Source organism: Pelmatolapia mariae, linkage group LG16_19, assembly GCF_036321145.2.
Source record: "Pelmatolapia mariae isolate MD_Pm_ZW linkage group LG16_19, Pm_UMD_F_2, whole genome shotgun sequence".
Taxonomy (NCBI): Eukaryota; Metazoa; Chordata; class Actinopteri; order Cichliformes; family Cichlidae; genus Pelmatolapia; species Pelmatolapia mariae.
The window spans coordinates 22,989,965-23,010,169 of record NC_086241.1 but is presented as its reverse complement, the minus strand read 5'-3'; the positions used below and the strand labels follow the sequence as shown (position 1 = coordinate 23,010,169).

At 42.7% G+C, this 20,205-nt stretch overlaps 2 protein-coding genes across 8 annotated transcripts in view; both read left to right on the top strand.

Annotated features, from left to right (window-relative positions):
* Nucleotides 1–20,205, top strand: part of LOC134644264 (LIM domain only protein 7) — a 49,204-nt gene that overhangs the window by 21,834 nt on the left and 7,165 nt on the right. For 2 of the 7 annotated variants that reach the window (XM_063497130.1, XM_063497125.1), the window contains 16 exons: nt 1,944–1,974; nt 2,934–3,047; nt 3,975–4,197; nt 4,771–5,020; nt 9,299–9,322; nt 10,001–10,115; nt 10,955–11,094; nt 11,561–12,242; nt 12,657–12,914; nt 13,302–13,416; nt 14,649–14,810; nt 15,609–15,793; nt 15,906–15,972; nt 17,254–17,310; nt 18,378–18,406; nt 18,906–19,010. In XM_063497130.1, the coding sequence (XP_063353200.1) occupies nt 1,944–1,974; nt 2,934–3,047; nt 3,975–4,197; nt 4,771–5,020; nt 9,299–9,322; nt 10,001–10,115; nt 10,955–11,094; nt 11,561–12,242; nt 12,657–12,914; nt 13,302–13,416; nt 14,649–14,810; nt 15,609–15,793; nt 15,906–15,972; nt 17,254–17,310; nt 18,378–18,406; nt 18,906–19,010 (2,557 nt within the window). The remainder of the gene's footprint in view (nt 1–1,943; nt 1,975–2,933; nt 3,048–3,974; nt 4,198–4,770; nt 5,021–9,298; nt 9,323–10,000; nt 10,116–10,954; nt 11,095–11,560; nt 12,243–12,656; nt 12,915–13,301; nt 13,417–14,648; nt 14,811–15,608; nt 15,794–15,905; nt 15,973–17,253; nt 17,311–18,377; nt 18,407–18,905; nt 19,011–20,205) is intronic. The other 5 variants (XM_063497131.1, XM_063497126.1, XM_063497127.1 and 2 more) reach the window with 5 other exon arrangements.
* On the top strand, nt 7,044–8,594 carry LOC135933827 (LIM domain only protein 7-like). The gene has a single exon (XM_065472053.1). It carries the CDS (start codon nt 7,166–7,168, stop codon nt 8,009–8,011), a length of 846 nt encoding a protein of 281 aa, XP_065328125.1. The 5' UTR covers nt 7,044–7,165; the 3' UTR covers nt 8,012–8,594.

Here is a 20,205-nt window from a genome sequence, read left to right as displayed (position 1 = left end):
AGAAGTACAGAAGCATTGTCAGCAACATACTGTTTATCATAATAAATACAGAGTTTTACACCATATGCCATTCCTGACATAAACTAGGGAGTGTGAGGAGTATACCAGCTTGTGACCTCAAGGGGCTTTCTCCTCCTAGTCTTGTTCATATGCATGTAAGGCAAGTGGGTTAACAAATGCACTAGCCACAAGCTAGAACTCAAGAAGGTAAAGCACGTAATCTACTAATCAGAAGATCAGTGGTTTAATTGCTGACATGTGTGCATGTTGAAGGTGGGAACATTGAACTGATCCCTATCCATAAACTGGAGTGTGAGTGGGTGCATGAATGTTAGACAAAGTGCATAAAGGGGATTTTTTTCCTTTCCACTGTTGCCAAATGCTTGCTCATAGGCATCGTGTGATTGTCAGAGTTTTTTTCTAATATTATAGAGTCTAATATTCTAATATTATAGTCTTACAATATAAAGGGCTTTGAGGCGACTATTGATGAGAATTGGTGCTATATAAGTAAAACTGAATTGAATGGAATTAAATAGCTGGCAGACACTGTTAAATAAAAAGGTGTTTGTAGAGCAGAAGCGGAGCTACTTCTTCCACATGCAGTTGGGTACTATACTGCAGTTCATGGGTCTCTTTCAGAGGAAGAAATTGAAAGTTTATGATGATGAACTTGACAGAAAGCCTTTTGTTTTGTTTTTTTATTTACTCTTGAACATTTCATTCAATATATCTGATTCCATGAAAAGGGGGAGGTCACTCGGATAAATATGCAATATCTGACAATGGCTTGTTTGGAAACTACCTGTTTAAGTCTTACACAGTGCTTTTGTTGTAAAAATGTTTTCAATGTAAAATCTTAAGAATAACCAAATATATTAAATACATTCAGAGTACAATAATAAAACGTACAGTATTTTCTCTCAGTATCCGTGTACTCTGCAGTGTACTTCAGAACCACAGCATTTACATGTTTATTTTTAGCTCTTATTTCTCTACTGAGCAATTCAGTTGTTCCTTTCTGTCCTTTAGCCTGAAAAATATGGATTCAAATATCCGTCCTTGCTTTGTTTCCTTTATCTGAACCCAGCAAACCTATAGAAACCTAAACATTTATGGTTTTAGGTACTGATGTACAGCATCATGATTGTCTTGGCAGGTTTATTGGTTACATGGCATGCATGGCATGCATGGAAAAAGTCTCGCTGTAATCCAAGTTCTCATTGTTAGACAGAGGTGTGTTTGCCTGTGGTATTACAAAGATGCAGAAATGTGCAACGTGAACAGGAGATGTAAAGCAGACTGTAAATCTTCTCGTGAAATCATTATGGTTACTGTTTATGATGCATTACTGTTTGCCAACATCTCAAGACAGACATTAAGGTCATGATAGGTGACAAGTACACAGACTACCAAGGGTAATAGGCTGCAGCTTGAGACTGTGAGTTTTGTTTGGTTTCACAGGAGCTTCCAGTTTCCTGGGAAAGTTGGCTTACTGACACAGTTTGACTCTGAATCCCCAGAAATTTGAGTGAAATATTAAACAGAGCCTTGTTTGGTGATAAATTAGCAGCTGCTGGGCTTATCTTTATTCCACATCATGACTAAGAACCCATTTGTGTCCCTAAAGTTTAACTAAATGATAGCGCAATTGCTCAGATGTTGCGATTAGCTTGAAATTAGGTGCTCAGATGTGACACGGATTGTTAAGCCTCAACATTTTTCTTCATTGCTTTTCCCCCCACAAATATGTGTTTGTTTTTCTCACCGCCTTTTGTGTGAGAGCGAGGCTGGCAATAGTCTGGATTGTGCTCTCAGTTTCCAGCTCTTTCACTACCCAACACGTTTTTTTTTCTTTCTTTCTGTTTTTTTTTTGGTTTTTTTTACTTTCATCTTCTCTCATACACATGAACCTCTAAGTTCTGCTTCTGTTTTTCTCCCAGGGATCAAGAGACCAGCAGGAGGCTGAAAAATGTGAGTGTTTTTTTAAAATTATTTTATATATTTTATTTATTTTCATATATTTTACAACTGGCTTATAGAATCCCATAATAGTTTGTCATGATAGATATTTATTCCAATGCAAGGATATATAGTTTTATTGCTCATATTTTTGGAAGGTTAGACAAAGGAGGAAGAAACTGAGAGACGCGTGATAATGCTTCACAGATTCACAATTTGAATGTATTGATTAGACATTTAAAGTCTTAACTCCACAGATCACAAGAATGCCATAACCTCCTACACTTAACCTCCTTTAATGAGGGTCATGCGAGGAGATAGGTAAACCTCTCCTGCACCTTATTTTATTTAGGTGCAATGCCGAAAAACAGCTGCTGCAATGCATTTGCATCTACAGAATAAACTGAGGAAAAAAATGACAAATGATCACCTCATAACTTTTACATTTTAAATTCATTAAGAATGTATACATGCTCACAGTTGTCGGTCTTTCACTAGAGGATGTTTGCCCCTTTTTATGTCAAGAAATTGCATATTTTTTCCTGCATGTGTACGCTGTACAAACCAACACCAACAATGATAACTTTCTGACTTGCCTGACATAAAAAACCAAAGCGCTGACATGCCACTTTAAACGGTATCATGTGTAATGGGGTATAGCTTTGTTGGTTTAGCGTTTGCCTTAGCGCACCAGTCTCCTGTCCAGCATATAAATGCACAGACAAACAACAACAGAGTATTCTGGATGAGCCTGGAAATTAGAGCATGGCTCTAGGTGATGTGACCCTCATCAAAGCAGGGCAGCAACTATCATAACAATCGCCTGCTTTAGCACTGCACAGCACATTCATCTCTGACATTTGTACAGGTAAAGCTGTAGTGATAACCTGATGTATAGATATAGGTTTCTCATAAAAATAATGATATACTTATTATAGGTAGGTATAATCTCTTTTGTTTTCTCTTTCCAGGTATTGATCACCATTTACTGGTTAGGTAGAAGAGCTCAGTGTGACCGCTTCTATGATGGACCTTACTTGAACTTCAAGGCATTTGAGGGTTTATTGGGCACAGCACTATACAAGGTAAATTCCCAGAAGTGTGTTCTCTCTATCTCATTCATGAAGCACGAGCTGAATTTCCTTGTGGATAGCAGAAGTGGCAGGACTAGAAATCCTCTTCTACAGCCGCTGTGTTGTTACTGTATCCTCCCTGGTATGAAGACTATGAGGCAGAAGAATGACAGCAAAAGGCCGAGGGGGACGCAGTGTGCTAGCCACGAAAACCAAAGCTACGTAGAGTCATAAAAGACCCGATCCCTTGACTCAGCTATTTTAATCTTGTTTACAACATGCTGTTCGCATAGTTTTGCAAGTGAAAATAGCCACGTCTTTTCTTGAAGAAGCCTCGTTTCCGCCCCGTGCCTGTGCCAGTGTTGAATTTGGCGCTTTGCTTTCACATAGATTTATAGGTTGGTGTGCAAGGCCTCTGTAATTCAACCAACTCCACCGATTTTCAGTAATAGCAGTGGGATGCTGCGTATTTTGTACGTTTAGCCACGATAATCCAAGTTCAGTGGCGCAGGGTTAGGCTGAGTTTGCTTTGCGGACTCGCATTGTCTGGTAGGATTTGGCAGATTACAGAGGCGAAAATCATTTTCTCTTTAAAGTGGCTGACAAGTTTTTGCTCGTCTGGGTCTTGCTTATGCGTTTATGTGCGATGACATTCTTTTCACGCAGTAAACACAGCCGTCGAGGGCGTGCGAATCGTGACACTGTTTATTTTGACAAAGATGGGAGAGAAGAGAAAACAGTGAAGTTATCCCATTTAAATGGCACTCCTTTATATATGGTATGGAAGCGTATGCTTACAGTAACTTTGTCTGCGAGAATGAGAGGCCAGACAAAACAGACCACTCACTCTCTACCTGGGAGATCTCACCACACACACAGTGGAGATAAATATTGTAATTGGCACCCTATTATCTGAATGTTTTTGTGTGTGTGTGAAAGGCTCTGCAGGAATCTTCCAGTCAGAAAAGCAGCAACGTCCGAGACAGCGGTTTTGGAGACAGTTGGTACTCTGAGCGAGAGGAGCTCTCCCATCTGAGAGGAGGAGGAGGAGGTGGAGGTGGTGGTAGACACAGGAGGGACGACTCCCTGGACAGCTTGGATTCGTTGGGTTCCCGACCCCACAGCATCTCATCTGACACCACTCTTAAAGGCAGCAGCGAGGGTAGGAGACATCGTTTCATTTCCATCCACATCTTGGTGACGAATTTCGTCTTTCTTTTTATCTTCCTAAAGCTGATTATTTGTCAGGACACAGCATGACATTTCGAGAATGGTTCTCACGCTTTTCGCTTGTTTGTTCTCAAATTGTCTCTCTGCTTGAATATTTATAATCCAGCTCATCTGTGTAGAAACTCAAATATTTGTGAACAGGGAAGACACTCTGCCTCAGAACCACATAGTTGACACCCATTTGTGAAAACAAATGCCTATTGCCACCTAGTGGTATGCTTTTGAAAGTGAATACCAACATGTGATGGTATTGACTTAAAGAAGGGGAAACTGCTGGCCGATGATCTCAGAGCAGTTCCTCCATGCACAGTGGAGGTCAGTGAGACATTCCACAGCCGTCCACACCAGCCTGTAAATGAGGAGGCCTCTGTCCCCACACCCTGCACCCCTCTGTTACTCATCCAAAGTCACGCCAAAACACACAATATACTCCTCTCGCTCTTTTCTCTGTTCTCCCACTTTCTTCCCCAGTCCTTACACCTGTTTTTCCTCTTTCATGGTCCAGGTTGTTGTAGCGATACCGAGGCAGACTCTGTCTTCAAGATGACCGAGAACAAGGACAATCTCAGCTACCGCCGGTCGGCAGTCGTCGCACCGAAAACCACCACGCAGTTTAACCAGTTCCTGCCCACTAAAGACAAAGCTTCTGGCTACGTGCCTGCTCCACTAAGGAAGAAACGGGCCGAACGTAATGAGGACAACCGGCGCAGCTGGGCCAGCAGCAGTTTCGCAGAGGATGAAAGCTCTCTCACCAGGTAGCACAACAATCCATGCACATTGTTCTGTTTGAAGGTGCTCTTTCTCATCTGAGCTGTTTTTTATTCCTCTTACTTTTTGGTTATTATAACAAAAGATACCTTGACTCCATGTTCGTGCTTCAAAGGCTTGAAGTTTACTCGGTAGCTCTTTGTTTCTCCTTTCTCATCGCTGTGTTGTCTATGAATGGCCGACGGTGTTGTCTCTCATTTTTGTTGTGGAATGACTGCCTCGGTGAAATAAGGGTGTCCCCTGGCTGCTACGGAGACAGTCAAGTATCCCAGAGTGCCTTCTCTGACACGCATCTCCAGTGGGCCCGCGAGTATGAAAGTGGCAGTGACTCGGACACAGACCGACCGGACCCCGATCTCGTTCTGGATGACCTGGCCAGTAGGCGCTTCCACAGCCCCTCCCCTGCTCCTCCCACCAACTTCGCCGTACCCATCAGTCCTCAGGTTGGGGGACGGGTGGCTGGAGGCAGGGGGGACACCTTGCCCAAGGTCACTATAACTCCCACTGTTGTCCCTCAACAAAACGTGGCCTGCCTCAGGTCAGAGAACATGAAGCAACGGCGTTACTTTGATGTGCCTGCTTGATAAAAGCAAACAAGAATGCTTTTCTTACCCTCAGTTTGCATGGTTAGTTGTAACCATGAGCAGTGGCTTTTGGTCATAGTGTGCTGCCTCTAACAATTTTGCAGTCTTCAGTTTGGTGCTTTTGTTCAAAGAGCTTTGCGTTTTTAAAGATTTAGCATGCCCTCGTTTGCTTCTTTTGAGCTTGGAGGAGTGATTTGAGATGGCAGGACAACTCCACAAATCAATTTTTACCTCCCAGCTTGACGTTGAGCTTGCATTGGTTTGGTATTCCTTGCGTCATTTCATTTGCGGTTGTTGTGATGGACAAATATACTCCTTTTTTTTGGTGTGACCTGTGTGCTAAAAAAAACCATTTTGACACTTGTGGTTGGCTGTCTCTCTTGAGCAGCAGCGGCATCAGCAGAGGGGAAATGCAACCCCCGCGGCACGGTTCAGTGAGGGTGGACCACCGCCGAGGCGTGTCCACTGACAGCCTGTTCAGGGAGATATATGACGACTCTGAGGATGAGGATGATGAGGTGGGCTATGCTGACCCTGTCCAAGATGATCTCTATGCCCGTAAGATGGGTATCAAACCTCTGCCTACAAGTAGTGTATCTTATGACAAGTTCTTACCCAAATTCTGGACACCAGAAGAAGACATTCACATTCAGAAGATCAAACTGGGCTCTGAGAGGAGACCCTGGTACAAGAAGATACAAGGCTTCAGGTGTGTGAGGGCATACATTTATACTCATATATACACAATCCTTTCTTTCTTCCTATCTATAGCTTGATTTTGCTGTCCTTAAATAACTGCATGCCAATCTAACCTTTCAGATTAGAAATCTGTGATTCTGTGGTTCACTGTTTTCCAGATTCCAGCCTATATTTCCTTTCACTTTTCCTACCGTTGTTTCTTATCTAATTTCATCCACCTTTTGTCTTCCTCTATCCTTTCTTCTTTCGTCGGCTGTAGCCATAAGAAGTCAGGCTCTTCGTCAGATGACTCGGAATGTGACATCAGCCCCTGGCTCTCCTCCGCCCCCTCTCCCTCTGGCCCATCTCCCTCTCATACCCGCACACACGAGGCTTCAGCTCACACCACCCTTGTTGTGGGGAAAAGGTCGATACAGCTGCATGATTGTGATGATGCTGGAATATTTTAAAGCATCCAGATTTTTATAAGAAAATATAACTGACTCCTGTTGGGGCTCTGTTTCTGACGAGCTCCTGTAAAATAATACTAATGATAAAATGTATCCCCAGGCGACGGGAGCTGCCCTAACATGCTTTATAATGTAGTTTGCTTCCTTTGACCTTAGTGGAAATAGGCTGTGTCAATATTAATCTATTTATATTACAGCCTATTCAAGCCTAGACTTTTTCCTTTTTCTTTTTCTTTTTCTTTTTTTTTTTTTTGTAGAAAGCAGCATTGCAGTTTGATTTCCTAACAGTGTGATTGTAAAATCCACATTTGATCAACTTCTGTTTGAATCAAATGTCACCACTGTGGCTGCTTGTTGTATCTTTTCCTCCTTTTCTTGCTCTTTGATCCGGTTCACACGCATGCACTCACCACCTCTCTGTCCTTTTCTCTCCTTCTGCCTACCCTGCAGTCCTCATGTTCAACCACACACTCCTCCACAGCTTCCCAAGTCCCCTCTCTTAGAGACCCCCCCACTGGTGTTTGCCCCTGTGGACCCCACCTCAGGTCCCAGACTGGTGAAAGGGGAGAAGTGGATGCTCCTGGGGCGCCAAGACCCCCGGGAGCCCCCGGACCCCATTGATTATGAAAGTATTTGCCCGGACTTGGAGAATGATGACATGTTTGCCAGGCGAACCCTTGCCTTCCAGTCCAACACAAACTTGGCTAAACTGAAGACTCTGCTGACTTGCAGACATCGCCGCTGCACCTCTGAGCCGCAGCTCAACATTGTCACCCAGAAACCCGTTCGTGGAGGCGCCGAGGAAACTGAGTTCCCAGACATTGAGCAGGACGATGTGGTGTTTCGTAGGGAAAAAACCCAGCAGGCACAGCAACAGCGACCACTCTCAGGAGCACCTGACAACTATGCCCCGATGCCCATCCCAGAGCCTTGGGCACTGCCTCCTGACCTCAAGTCCAGACTCCTCTGCCCCCCATGTCCCCTGACTCATAAAGCAGCAATACCGAACCTGAATGAAGTTGATAAGGAGGCCCGTCCTGAAACGGATGACATGCTAATTCGAAAGTTCAGAATCTGTTCTGATCAGAGCCAGAGCTCCGCTTCATCAGCCAGTCAGAAAACCCCTTCAGTGCCTTCTTCCTGTAGCAAAGAAGACCTGCAGAAATGGCAGGCAATCAGGGAAGCTAGTCAGTTAAGACATAAGAAAAGGCTTTTGGTGGAAAGGCTAGCTGCTCTGAAGCTGTAAAGGAAAAAAAAAGATTGACGTAAGAGTGGCTGTAGACTTTTTTCCCTGCATGTTTGTCTTGTTGTTTCTGTGCCATTTCAGACTTTCAGTAATTTTTGTTTGATACTGAATTGTTCTGTTCTGGCTAAGATTTAAAGTCCTTCACAGTCAGCGAGGCGAGTTTTACACAGTTAAATGCTTGTTTCTGAAAACTATTTGCTGCCTTCTACGTTCACTTGATCAGACATGGGTATTTCAAAGTAAGAGTGAAGAAAATGTGGTGAAATTAAGCACAACAGCAGCTTAGAACTTGTTCTAAATGTTTGTTGTTCCCTCAGAGTTGAGTGCTTGATGTGGTCAATTTTACTTCTCAAACTCATGGCGTGTAAAGACTGAGACATTACCTACACAATAAACCAACCAAGATTGTGTATTTTGAGTTGTGATGTATGGATTTTTTAAAAAACATAATGATTTGGTGTATCATTTGCAAAACAGCCCTGAAAAGAAATCTGCCTTTCATCTTTTCTTATCTGACAGTTTACCTACATATGGAAATTAAAACATTCATGCTTAATAAAAGGAAAAAGCAACTTGTGAGTAACTGCGCTGATTCTTTTTTTAAACCCGTGAGTGCTCAAGCAGAGTAGAAAAGTGCAATATGGGAATTTAAAGTCTAACCTGACCTGAGCATAGTGTTGCTTTTACTCAGCAGAAGGAACTTTATACAGGTTCGTGAAACTCAGAGAGCAGCAGAAAGGGTGGAAAGGTTGAATGCTGAGAAGTATCCAAACATAGCATCCCCAACACTCTGCACCAATCCAACAAATTAAATATAGTCGTGTCTGTTGTGCCAACAAGAAGCACTATAGAAATTCCTCACAGCTCTGAAAGACGATGTGACTCATGCCCATAGTAACTTGAACACAAATCTTCACTGTACTGTTTGCACATGAGCGGACACACAAAAGCACACACATAGCAACCGTTTAACCTGAATTAAGCCCATTTGGATGGATGGATTTGGGGTCTGCAGAAAGCAGCCTTGTTTAGGGAAAGGTACACGTCTACACGCTTCCTCAGCCTAGTGTAACTCTAATCCTCTTGATATTAACAACAAAAACAAGCAGAGTCACGCCCTAGCTGGCCCTCTATACATTTGAAGCCCTCTTAGCTGTGAACGAGCTGGTGTGTAATAGCTTCTAATTGGTCTCAAACTCTTGACCAAAGCGCTCACTGACTCACTGTCAAACTGCAGTCGGTAGAAATGTGACTTTGTTGTCTGTGGTTTTTTTTCTGGTTTCCTAGAGAGCGCCAAGAGGGTACAGACGGGTGAGTTTCTAAAAACAAAACAAAAAAAGTGGCACGTTTGCATTTGCTCTGCCCTCTTATGGTCGCACGCTGCTGCCTCCTGCTTTTTGTGCTGCTGTTCTCACTCTCTAGCTGCTAAATGCTGACACACAACATTGACTGTTTCACGGCTCAGAGCCAAGTTCAGGGTGAGGTGGGGGGAGGTGGGCTTTGCTCCACAAAGCTCTTTTGACACAGCTTACATATAATAGTAATGGGTCCATGCCTAAACTGCAGTGTGTCCCAGTGAGAGTTATGGCAACGTGAGACACACTGTATGTAAAACTTTACAGGTAGGTGAAGTTATTTAAGTTATTTCTCCATAAGGTGGGGCTTTAAAAGACTTTTTTTCTTTTGCATGATGGGAAAGACTGTTACTAACCTGAGTTTATATCACCCTCAAGGTTTGGTGGTCAGCTGGTGTGCTGTGTTTGAATACTAATAACTTACTGCAGATGCCAAAAATATTAATGGCAGGTACCCAGTGGAACTGCAGTGTCTTCGTTATGTGTTTGTATCTACAGCTTATTTAACAAGATGGAAATACACAGGACTGTGCATGCATATCTGGAGTGGATTTCCACCTGTCAGCTAAACTTCTGATGCCTTTTGATCTTTGAAAAAAAAAAAGTCTGCTTGATCTGCTTTTTCCCCCCGCAGGAGTAAATCAACAAGCGATATGCAAGTCGACCCTGCGGTCATGCGGCAGGTTCGCTACGAAGAGCTGCAGAAGTATCGTGAGCAGGTTAAGCAGAGCGAGGATAAGTGGCAGGATGTGAGTATAATGTGCACTGATATTTGAGGATATCTGCCAGCTGCCCACTCTTCTTGTTATATGATTCAAGACATGCCTGCTTGGGCAAAAAGAAGTTTGGTTGCAGCGCAGATGAGGCGAAAGATGAGTCACACAGATCTGTGAGATCCATGTGTGCTACTAGGCAAACGGGAGCAGGTGCTTTGGTGTGTTGGATAGCTGCAGGGTGGAAAAAAGAACAGTTTGGATTGAAATTGTAGGTGTTCAGATGTTAACTAGAGCAGCACTGCCCTCTGGCTATGGACCTGCATCATTCAAAATTGTTGCAAGAATCACTACATGCACGAAAAAAGTAGAAATAATGTGAAATGAAGGAATGATGTAAGGAAGACTTAGTCGATTAACTCTGAAATTAACTCTCAAGTTACAGTGAAAATGGAAAGTAAGCTCCAAATGGCAGTGCTGCAGTAATTTTAAACACTGCTGATCCATTGTGCATGTTCATTCTTAGCTAGAACAGTTACACGGTAATAAAAAGTTATACACATATACACTACAGGACTGGGCTAGTGTGGTGTCATAGCAAAATAATGGAGTCTTAAAGCAGCATTTGGGTCACACAGCCCCCAATACACAGGGGAAGTGAGCCGGGAGGAGCCTAAAGCACACAAATAGAACACCTTCAAATGGAGCCCTTTCTCTTTTTTCACATCTTTTTCTCCCTCCTTCTCAACTTCACTGTCCTCAGTTGTACACTTAGCTCTGCGCACATAATCAGTCTGCTTTATCTGCAGTACTTATAAATTGACTTTTGGAGATATGTTGCACGAGGTGATGAGGGCTTCTTCTTTGCACTGCAGGCCCTGAGCGACTGGAAGAGCCGACGTCGCAGTGTCAACTCTGATATAGTAAAGAAGAAGGAGGAAAGGGAGAAGATAGAGCAGATTACTTACGGCGGTGAGAAAAGGTCTAAGACCTTCAAGGAGATGCAAGAGGAGAGGTGAGGAAAAACACACAGGTCCAACAGACTTACTGCTGTAGTTGTTTTTCTACTTTTAATTTCTGGTGATTCTGGTTTTCCTAAAAAAGGAACACTCACTACATTTATTCCTCTTTTATACCCTTTCACCATCAGAGGGGAACCATTTGCTAAGGTAACCACATGAAAAAGTGTCTGTAATTCAGAGAGACTACATGATTATTTGGGCAAGAGTGAATGAGGAGACCGCAATTGTGCACTGATTCACTGTGAAAGTGTTATTCAATCATGGCTTAGAACATGCCGGTCATTTTATTTAAGTGCACGTCGTTCTTGCCCTCTTATTTTCTGCCCGTGCTCTGCTTTCTGCTGTCCTCGTTAACACTCCATGCCCCCACATTCATCGTTAATTTTATTCATCTAGTCCAATTTGTACCTATTTGCCTCTCATGTCCTCCCACCTTCTCTTCGTCTGTTCGCTCCACAGAGAAGGTAAAAGAAAGAGCAGCGTTGGCAGCCGTCTTGGATCTCTCTCTTTTTTAGACGACGACGACGACAACGTATTTGAAAAACCCGTCATTGCCCCACGTACCCGAGCTCTTCCTAGCCGAAGCTACACAATTGACACTTCCCAATTTTCCTATGAACCCCCCAAGCCCCCTGTGAACGACAAAGAACCTCCCATCGCTTCCCCAGCTACCGGCAGGGCTGCTTCCCCTCCCACTTCACTTGAAGTCGTGGACAGTCCCGCACTAAGCAGCTCCATCACGAACACCATCACTCCGAACAACTACAGCTCATTCAACCGTTCCCCATCTCCAGAAGCTGGACCTTTGCAGAGGAGTACAGACTCAGAGCGCGCCAGCACAGCCAAGAAGCAGGAGGCCCCAACTGTTGTCTCCTCTTCTAGCTCCCTACCAAAGGTGCCTGAGCCAAGGCCCGCATTGTCGGGCACACAGACTGAGGTGAAGCCCCCCTCTTCTGGTCCTTTGCACACACAAGCACAGCCCAGCTCAATGGAACCCAAGCCTCCCGCGGTGTCTCGGGTTTCTTCCTCCCTGCCTAAGACCTACCAGAGATCGGATAGCGCACGTCTAACTTCAGTTGTCACACCAAGGCCCTTTGGGAGCCAGCCCTCACGCATCACATCTCTTCCCCGAGGCTTTACCGTGAGTACTAGATAGTTTTACAAGTAAACTACCAGCACAGCACAAGAACATCAAGAGGGCAGGATGTGTTTGTTTGGAAGTAAGAAATGTTTGGCAGGTAATTTGTTTTCACTACATCAGTATTGCCCAGGAGTCGTATCTGATTACAGTGTGAATAATGGATGAAGCTGGTGGTTTTATTATGCTAACTCCACTACCAGAGCTGCTATTTTCAGACTATTTCACATTCATTACTAGTTACTCGTCAGGAAACTATTTAACACATGTTTAAAAAATAGCTGGTAACATAATTACCAGCTTTTTTAGAGTAAATTCTATCATTTTGTAATCAGCAGCCCTTTGCTGTCAAAGTTCATTTTACACTTTGTTGTAATTGAGCCTTAACAGCTGTGTTCTTTGCCACTCTACATGCAGCCCGCACAGACAGACGACTCACACAAGCGCGTCAATGGCAACGTCGATGTTTCTAAGAAGTCATCAGTGCCGAGCCGGTACCATCACTTCATGACCTCTGAGGACGAAGCTCAGTCTAGCTCAGCACACAGCAGTGAAGAGGAGGAGGAGGAGGAAGAGGCGACTACAGGGAAGAGCGTCAACTCTGCTCAGAGCGTCACACCTGTACCTCCACAAGTCAAGAGTGAACCTCCTGCTCCAGCCAAAGAAACCAGCCAGGTACTCAAATCTCCTCCTGCTGACAAAGCAGTAGAGCTTTTCTTGTTTTTTGTTGATTACAATGAAGACGTTCAAAACTGAATACATTTCTTTTAGTGACTTTTATTTAATTCTCACAGTGTTATTGGTCTATATTTGGCTCTGTGGTAAGTAGTAAGTAAAACCTAATGCATGAGCTCATCAAATTCCAGTTGAAGTTTTTTTTTTTGTCTAGTAGCTAAAGTATAGTAACAGGTTGGCATTTATTCAACAGCCATAAATGACTAATGAAAGGCTTTCCTGCCAAAGCAGGCCAACCCTGACAAGCATCTCCAGAGCAAATGGAAGTCAGCCCACATTTGTACTCTTAAAGCTCACCTCTACTCACCTGTGTCGTCTGGTTTCTAGGAGAACTACTGTGAGATGCGGATCAGCCTGAACCAGAAGCCCAACAGCAGCAGAGATTTTGGCTTCCAGGCAGCCTGGGACTCAACAGGAGCTTGTGTCACATCTATCCAGCCAGGTAGCACTTAACAGGAATACTTTTTTTTTAAGGATTTGTATTACATAAGTAGAACTTTTTTTGTTTTTTTTCCACCATCCAACATAATGTGTGAAAGTCAGCCAAACTGACAGCATTCACAGTAAATAGGCCCCGAAGAAAATAGATCAGACACACAATGCAAGTTTCTCACTCTCACTAGAACTGACTGATCTGTTCACAGATAAAGTACAGTGGTAATATTGACAACCAGAGCTCCGGCTCTGTTACAGTTATCTGTCAGCCACGGTCAGTTAGTTGTCAGCAGGTTTTTGAGTCCACTGCAGTGGCGATGCCAGACTTACTGTATGTAGGGCAGCTTCTATCTGGGTCAGATCTGCTGGGTCTGAACCTCTCCTTCTACTGAGATTCCCCACCTGCACATCACAGCATGCCAAATAAATTAGTAAAGTAATACAGACAGCCCAAAGCAATACACGAATGTAGCCTTGTCATACGTGCTTACAGCTTATTTCACTGTATCTGCAGACTCTGTATGCCGTAGCACTTGATCTTTCATTTTATTCTTATTACCGCTTACACTTGTAAATGTGCCAGTGTTAGCATGTTGACGCATTTTTTTCTCCAGTCCTATGGTTTTTAAGAAACAAATACAAAATCAGCAATCAACCCATTGATGATCAAAGGAACAGAAAAGGTTTAAGGTTTCCATGGCAATGACCACATCCACTGTTTTGATGCAGAGCAAGGACATGAAATAAAAAAGAGAAAGGACATAAAGTAAAAAGCTTAGATAAAGTAAGATGTTTATAAAAAATGCAGTTCAAGCACTCCTTAAAACACTTTTAACTAAAACTTGACATTATGACCTTCATGAAGCTGGAATGTGTCTCCAGGACATCTACTGAAAATACAGGCATGCTAAAGATTCTTTTAGTTTTACGTGGAGTGAAGAGTAAGTATGACGCTGTAGCGTTTATCTGTCAGACAAAATAGATAGTGTGTACCTACATTTACATGTTACATGTTAACTGGGAAGAATATTGCTCATATAACATTGAATTGTTTAACTGTGAGCTTTTTTTGTAGGGGGATAAAACAGGTGGGATGAAATCTTGTCTTCCAAAAGTCAGTTTTAGTGAAATTGCATTCCCAGTTTTATATAAGAAACGCAAGTGGGAACTATGATGGTCAAAACAAGTGTGGAATCAAGTAAAATTTCAGTTTATGACTCTGACCTGTGCCCACTGTAGGCAGCCCGGCTGAGATGTGCCAGCTTCAGACTGGAGACAAGGTGCTGACGGTGAACGGGCACAAGGTGGCAGACATGAGCTACACAGAGTGGAAGTCCCACATGGATGAGGCTCTGCAGCAGGGCAGCCTGGTCATGGATATAAGGCGTCATGGGCAGAACAGTGAGTAGTCTGAACCCTGCCTGTTTTTTGCTTGCGTGACAGCGAGAGAAGGAAAGTGAAAAGTTTTTGAGGGCTGCATTCCTGGACTGGGAGCGCTGCTTATGCTGCTTGGGTTGCTAAACAGTTTTGACACTCTAAATTGGTCTGTAGCCTGTTGTGAATTCATCCATAAATGAGCTCATGACAGGCTAAATGATGAAGGACTTGTGAGTTATCTTTGCTCATCTGGTGAAGAAAGACTGTTATTGTTTTGATTTCTGTGGGACTTTTTTTGTTTAATTGCTTCCCTCTTCCCCCCTTATGTAGTTATTTCTTCTTTCTACTTGCTATTCCACCCCAGTGTTTTTCCTTCTAGAGAACTAACCCAGCTCAGATCTAAAGTCCTATAAGTGTGTGGTGTTTTCAGTGTTAGTGTTACAGGTTTACTGTATTCTGGACTATCAGTGTCACATTAGTGTCACACAGTATTGCTAACTTTAACTAACTCACAATATTAGTTAATTAGTGGTGTCCAGTGGTTGTGAGCCTATTAGAAACGGTGTTTGGGTTAATGGAGGCTTTAATGGGCTGCATGGCTGGGGAAGGGGGTTACTCTGTCTCCCCCTGCTGCACTCTATAATAACAGCATAACAGCGCGCTTATCCCCTTGCTTTATAGCTTTTTCTATGCAGACGTTGTATATGTTCACATATATAGAAGCCTGGCAACAAGAAAAAAACCAAAAAAAATAACGCACAAAACACATGGTTTATGTGCAAACACATCATATTTTTATGCTGTTACATTGTCTGCGCGCAGACTGGGACAGAGTTCAACCTTCCCTGCCATTTAAAAGCCATAAGACCATCAATCTGACCAGTACGGATCATCCAATGCTTGTAGGTTCCCAAGAAAAAAGCACAATCAGCTCCAGCCTGGATTTCACTTCAAACACTCCAGCAGAAACGCTGACGTTCAAAGAGACCCCGGCTCATCCCGTTAGCGTAAGTGACTCAGAATCACCTTGACTGACTCAGACTTGATCAGCCTTTATTTCTGTATTGTTCCCCGGCCTGGTGGCTTTTTAATGAGTGTGCACCCCACGATGTCTCCCAGCAGGAAGTGGCTTCAAACGGAGTTAATGGAGGTTTCCGAGAGGAGCCGGTGACCATGAGGAAAAAAGGTAAAGAGCAGAGCGCACAGTCAGAAAGGTTATGAAATTGATCTTGATTATTTCTGGACTGAATACAAAAATACATCAGTAGGAGTTGCTGGTTTGACTTTGTCTTGTTTTTCACGTTAGTTTGTACAGCTCCAAAAGAGTTGTGATGCTGTGTAAAATGTGAAAAAAACACATGGGAATGAGTTGCTAGTCTCATAAAACCGTATTTTATTCACAGTACAACACAGAAAGTATATCAAATGTTTTAACTGAGAAAATGTCCCATTTTAAGAAAAAAGATAGTAGATCTTGAATTTGATGGTAACAACACATCTCAGAGATTTGGGGGGGGGGGAATGTAAGTGGTACAAAAAAAACAACTTGAGGAAAAATTTTCAGCTAACCAGATTTTACAGCAACAGATTAGTGACCTGACAGGGTATGGAAAGAGGATCTTAGAGAGGCAGAGCTTCTCGGCAGTAAAGATGAAAAACTGTCTACAAATTGTGGAACGATTTCATGTAAGTTCGTTTAAAATGGACTGATGCAAAGTGGAAAACTTTTCCCTGGTCAGGCAAATCGAACTTTGAAATTCCTGTTGGAAAACATGGATGCTGTGTCCTTGAGTTTAAAGAGAAGAAGGACCACGTGGCTTGGTATCAGCGCTCAGTTCTGATGGTGTGGGAGTGGATTATTGCTTATGGAACTGGTAGCTTGTACATCTGCCAAAAAGTATATCCAGGTTTTAGAGCAACAGCTTAAGAGTCAGACAATGGATTTTTCAGAGAAAGCCTTGCATATTTCTACAAGAAAATGCTAACCCACATATTTGCAGCTATTACAACAGTGTGGTTTTATAGTAGAAGAGTCCGGGCCCTCAGCTGGCCTGCAGTTCAGACCTTTCACCACTGAAGACATTTAGAGCATCATGAAAATGAAAAACACAACAACAACAAAAAGACCCAGGACTGCTGAGCAGCTAGAGAAGTCCAACAACCTGTCTCCTCAGTTCCCAAATATTCATATGGCCATGTCCTGACTTTTTAAGATGTGTTGCTTCCATCATACTCAAAATGAGCCTTTTTTTAAAATTGTACATTTTCTTAGGTTAAACATTTGATATGTTTTCCATGCTCTGTTATGAATGCATTCTGTCTTTATTTACATTTTACATAGTGTCCCAACTTTTTTGGTTGTAATAGACTTACTTTATCAGAATGACATGATCAGTATGTGCTGTTAGGTCAGGTTTAACTTATTTCTAATGTTTTTGTTGTATTCTGTTTTCCATCTCTCATGTAGAGTCAGAACCCATATCTTTGAAAAACTTAAAGCGGAGGTCAGAGTTTTTTGAACAAGGTAAAAAAAAAAAAAAAACAAGGAAGGCTGACCGAAGTGATGTAGGACAGTTCTTCGTATTTATTATGCTTTCTATGTAACCTGGTGGCTGGATTCTCTATGCTTTTGTCTCTCTGAATTCCTCAGATTATCCGAGGACTTTTTGCATGTTTTCGTATCAATGGCAGCCTCGTGACTTTGATTTTTCGATGGCTCTGTTGTCTCATGTTCTCTTGTCTGGTGCCAGAGCTTAACCTTTATGCTGTGCCCCCCTCCCTCCTTCAGGTGGCTCAGGGTCCAGTGTCAGTGCGCTGGTCTACCTCTGTGGTAAACAGGGCTGTGTATGCATTGACTTCCTCACATTCACTTGGTACAGCCCGGGACCCTGACATGCTGCTCAAACCCAGAAAGATTGATGTTATTTTTAAGGAGGTTCTACTCAAAGACCTCCTGCAGATAAAATAAAAATAATCTGTGACATGACACATTTCCCCTTAAGTTTGACAGCATTTCAGACACTGTTCCAGCATACCAACCACAAACACAAACCTTTGAATCCTGCTGTGCTTTGTGGTATTTTGGGATGGTGTCCAGGCTTAACACATGGTTACACTTTTCACTTTGCTACAAGTTAAAAGCACTCTTGGCATGCATATTTCGAAGCATCTGTTGGCCTTTTAGACAGACCCCTCTCTGATTGTGTGCATGCTGCTGGTTTCTGTGTGTTTCTTTTTTCTGGTTTGATCTTTTTTGTCATCACAATCAGTTTATTGATTTTCCCATTCAGAACTATTGGGCTTGCATCCAATCCAAATGTTAACAAGTGGGTGAGCTTGAATTGAGAGAATCAATAAGCCTTAGTGGGTGAAATTTGACCATTGCTGCTGGGGGGCTTTTTCTGAAAACATCAATTGTCATTTTCATTGATTGACTGCTACCTGACTAAAAGATCAAGTTGAAACTTAAAGAAGCCCGTCAACTTGGCGCTTTTGTGTTACATGTCTTGAGGGCTCGCTTGTGTATTTTTACATTATGTTTCACTGCTCTGCCTGGAGATATTGACTGAATGATTGTCTTTCTTGTTCTAGGAGGAGGATCAGAGCCCGCAGTGCCAGATGTGAGTAGTGTCAGTGCATAAAGGCCGGTTTTTTTCTCTTATGTTTGCTCTTCTAGTATGACAACATCTTTGAAAGCAGATACTGCAGTAATTACAAAGCCCAGAGCCGCTGTTAAGCCTCTCACATTGACTGCATTTGTAGTTCACTTTAGAGCCAGGTTCACACATCTTTTTCAGTCTTTTAGCATTTTAGTGACTCAACAGTGATTATAGGGAACCTTTTTTGTGTAGCTTTGAAACCAGATAAGAAAATACAGTAAATAAAGTACAGACGATGCAGTGCAAGTGCATATTTGCAGTTTCATCTCACCTTCAGGAGCATGTAGAAATGTTGTGAAACAAGAGCAGATAAGTACTGGGTGTTTAAGAGATTAATTATTTAGGTATCATCACATCTATATGGCACAAGCAGGCGGACTTCAAAGCAACAATGTTCAGTGATAATTTTGTTCAACTGCGAGGTAAATTTGCTATGTGTGGTTTCCTTTTTTGCCTTCAGATACCCGTTCCCGTAATCACTCCCTCCAGTCGCTGGTCTTGGGACCCAGAAGAGGAGCGGAAAAGACAAGAGAAGTGGCAGAAGGAACAAGAGCGCCTCCTACAGGTATGTGAAGGTGTACTCTTGTATATTTAGTAATGTTGAGTTCAAACACACAACACTGTCAGTTTATTTCCTCAAACTACAGCAGTCTAGTTCCCCCATAAAGATGACGTTTGACAACCTCCCCTTTACCCTTATTGATGAGTTTTTACAGCTCAGAATGTATCATAAAAGACTAGTATGTATAGGCAGAAATCACTGTCATTAACTTCTGATTCACAGCCAGTCATTTTGGTCTGGAAGCCAGCCTGAAATATCAAAGAAATCACTAAGTTCATAAAAGAGAAAGGAGAGTTACTCCTAGTAGGCGTCCAAAGGGGTAAAAGAGAAACGAATAAGAAAATTTCCCTCACACGGAGCAGTAAAGCATGGATTACTGCATGAGGTGCAGCAGAAGGTGGAGGAGGAGATGATGATAAGATTCTCGTTGAGTGACCAGGAGGGACAGGATTAGAAGTGAGAGGGACAGCTCAGGTTGAGCGGTTTGGTGACAAAATTAGAGAGGCAAGGCTGAGATGATGTGGACATGTGCAGAGGAGGGATAGTGGATATATTGGGCAAAAGATGTTGAATATAGAGCTGCCAGGCAGGAGGGGGGGAAAAAAGAAGAGGAAGGACACAGAAGTTTTATGGATGCAGTGAAGGAGGACATGCAGGTTGGTGTGACAGAGGAGGATGGAGGAGCATGAGCTGCTGTAGCAAACTCTAAAGGGAGCAACTGAAAGAAGATGATGATGATTTCATATCTTTCTTATCTTGCACTGTGAGAAACAGCGCTGCAGTGAAAAAGTGTTTTTTGTTACAGTCTACACAAATGCACCCCCTAATGGCTAAGGGCTCATTTCGGGACCTATGTATGTATGTACCTTTTTGATATCACTCCATTTCTTAGTCTGAATAAATAATATTAAAAACATATAAAGTAAGCCAATAAACACCTGCATCATTACATGAAGGTACAAAACTGTCCCCAGATGTTTAAAACTGGCTTCCATAAGGTAAAACCTCCCCTGTCAGAGGTTACAACCCCAGTGACAAACTATCATGTGTCCACAAAACATTACGAGTTGAACTACACTCATTGTAATTACAGATGGGGTGGGAATATCCACTTATCCAGTTGAGGGTTAGTGGGGGGGAAGAAACCTTAATTTAAAAAAACAAAAAAACACAGGATGATAGATAAAAAATACAGAAT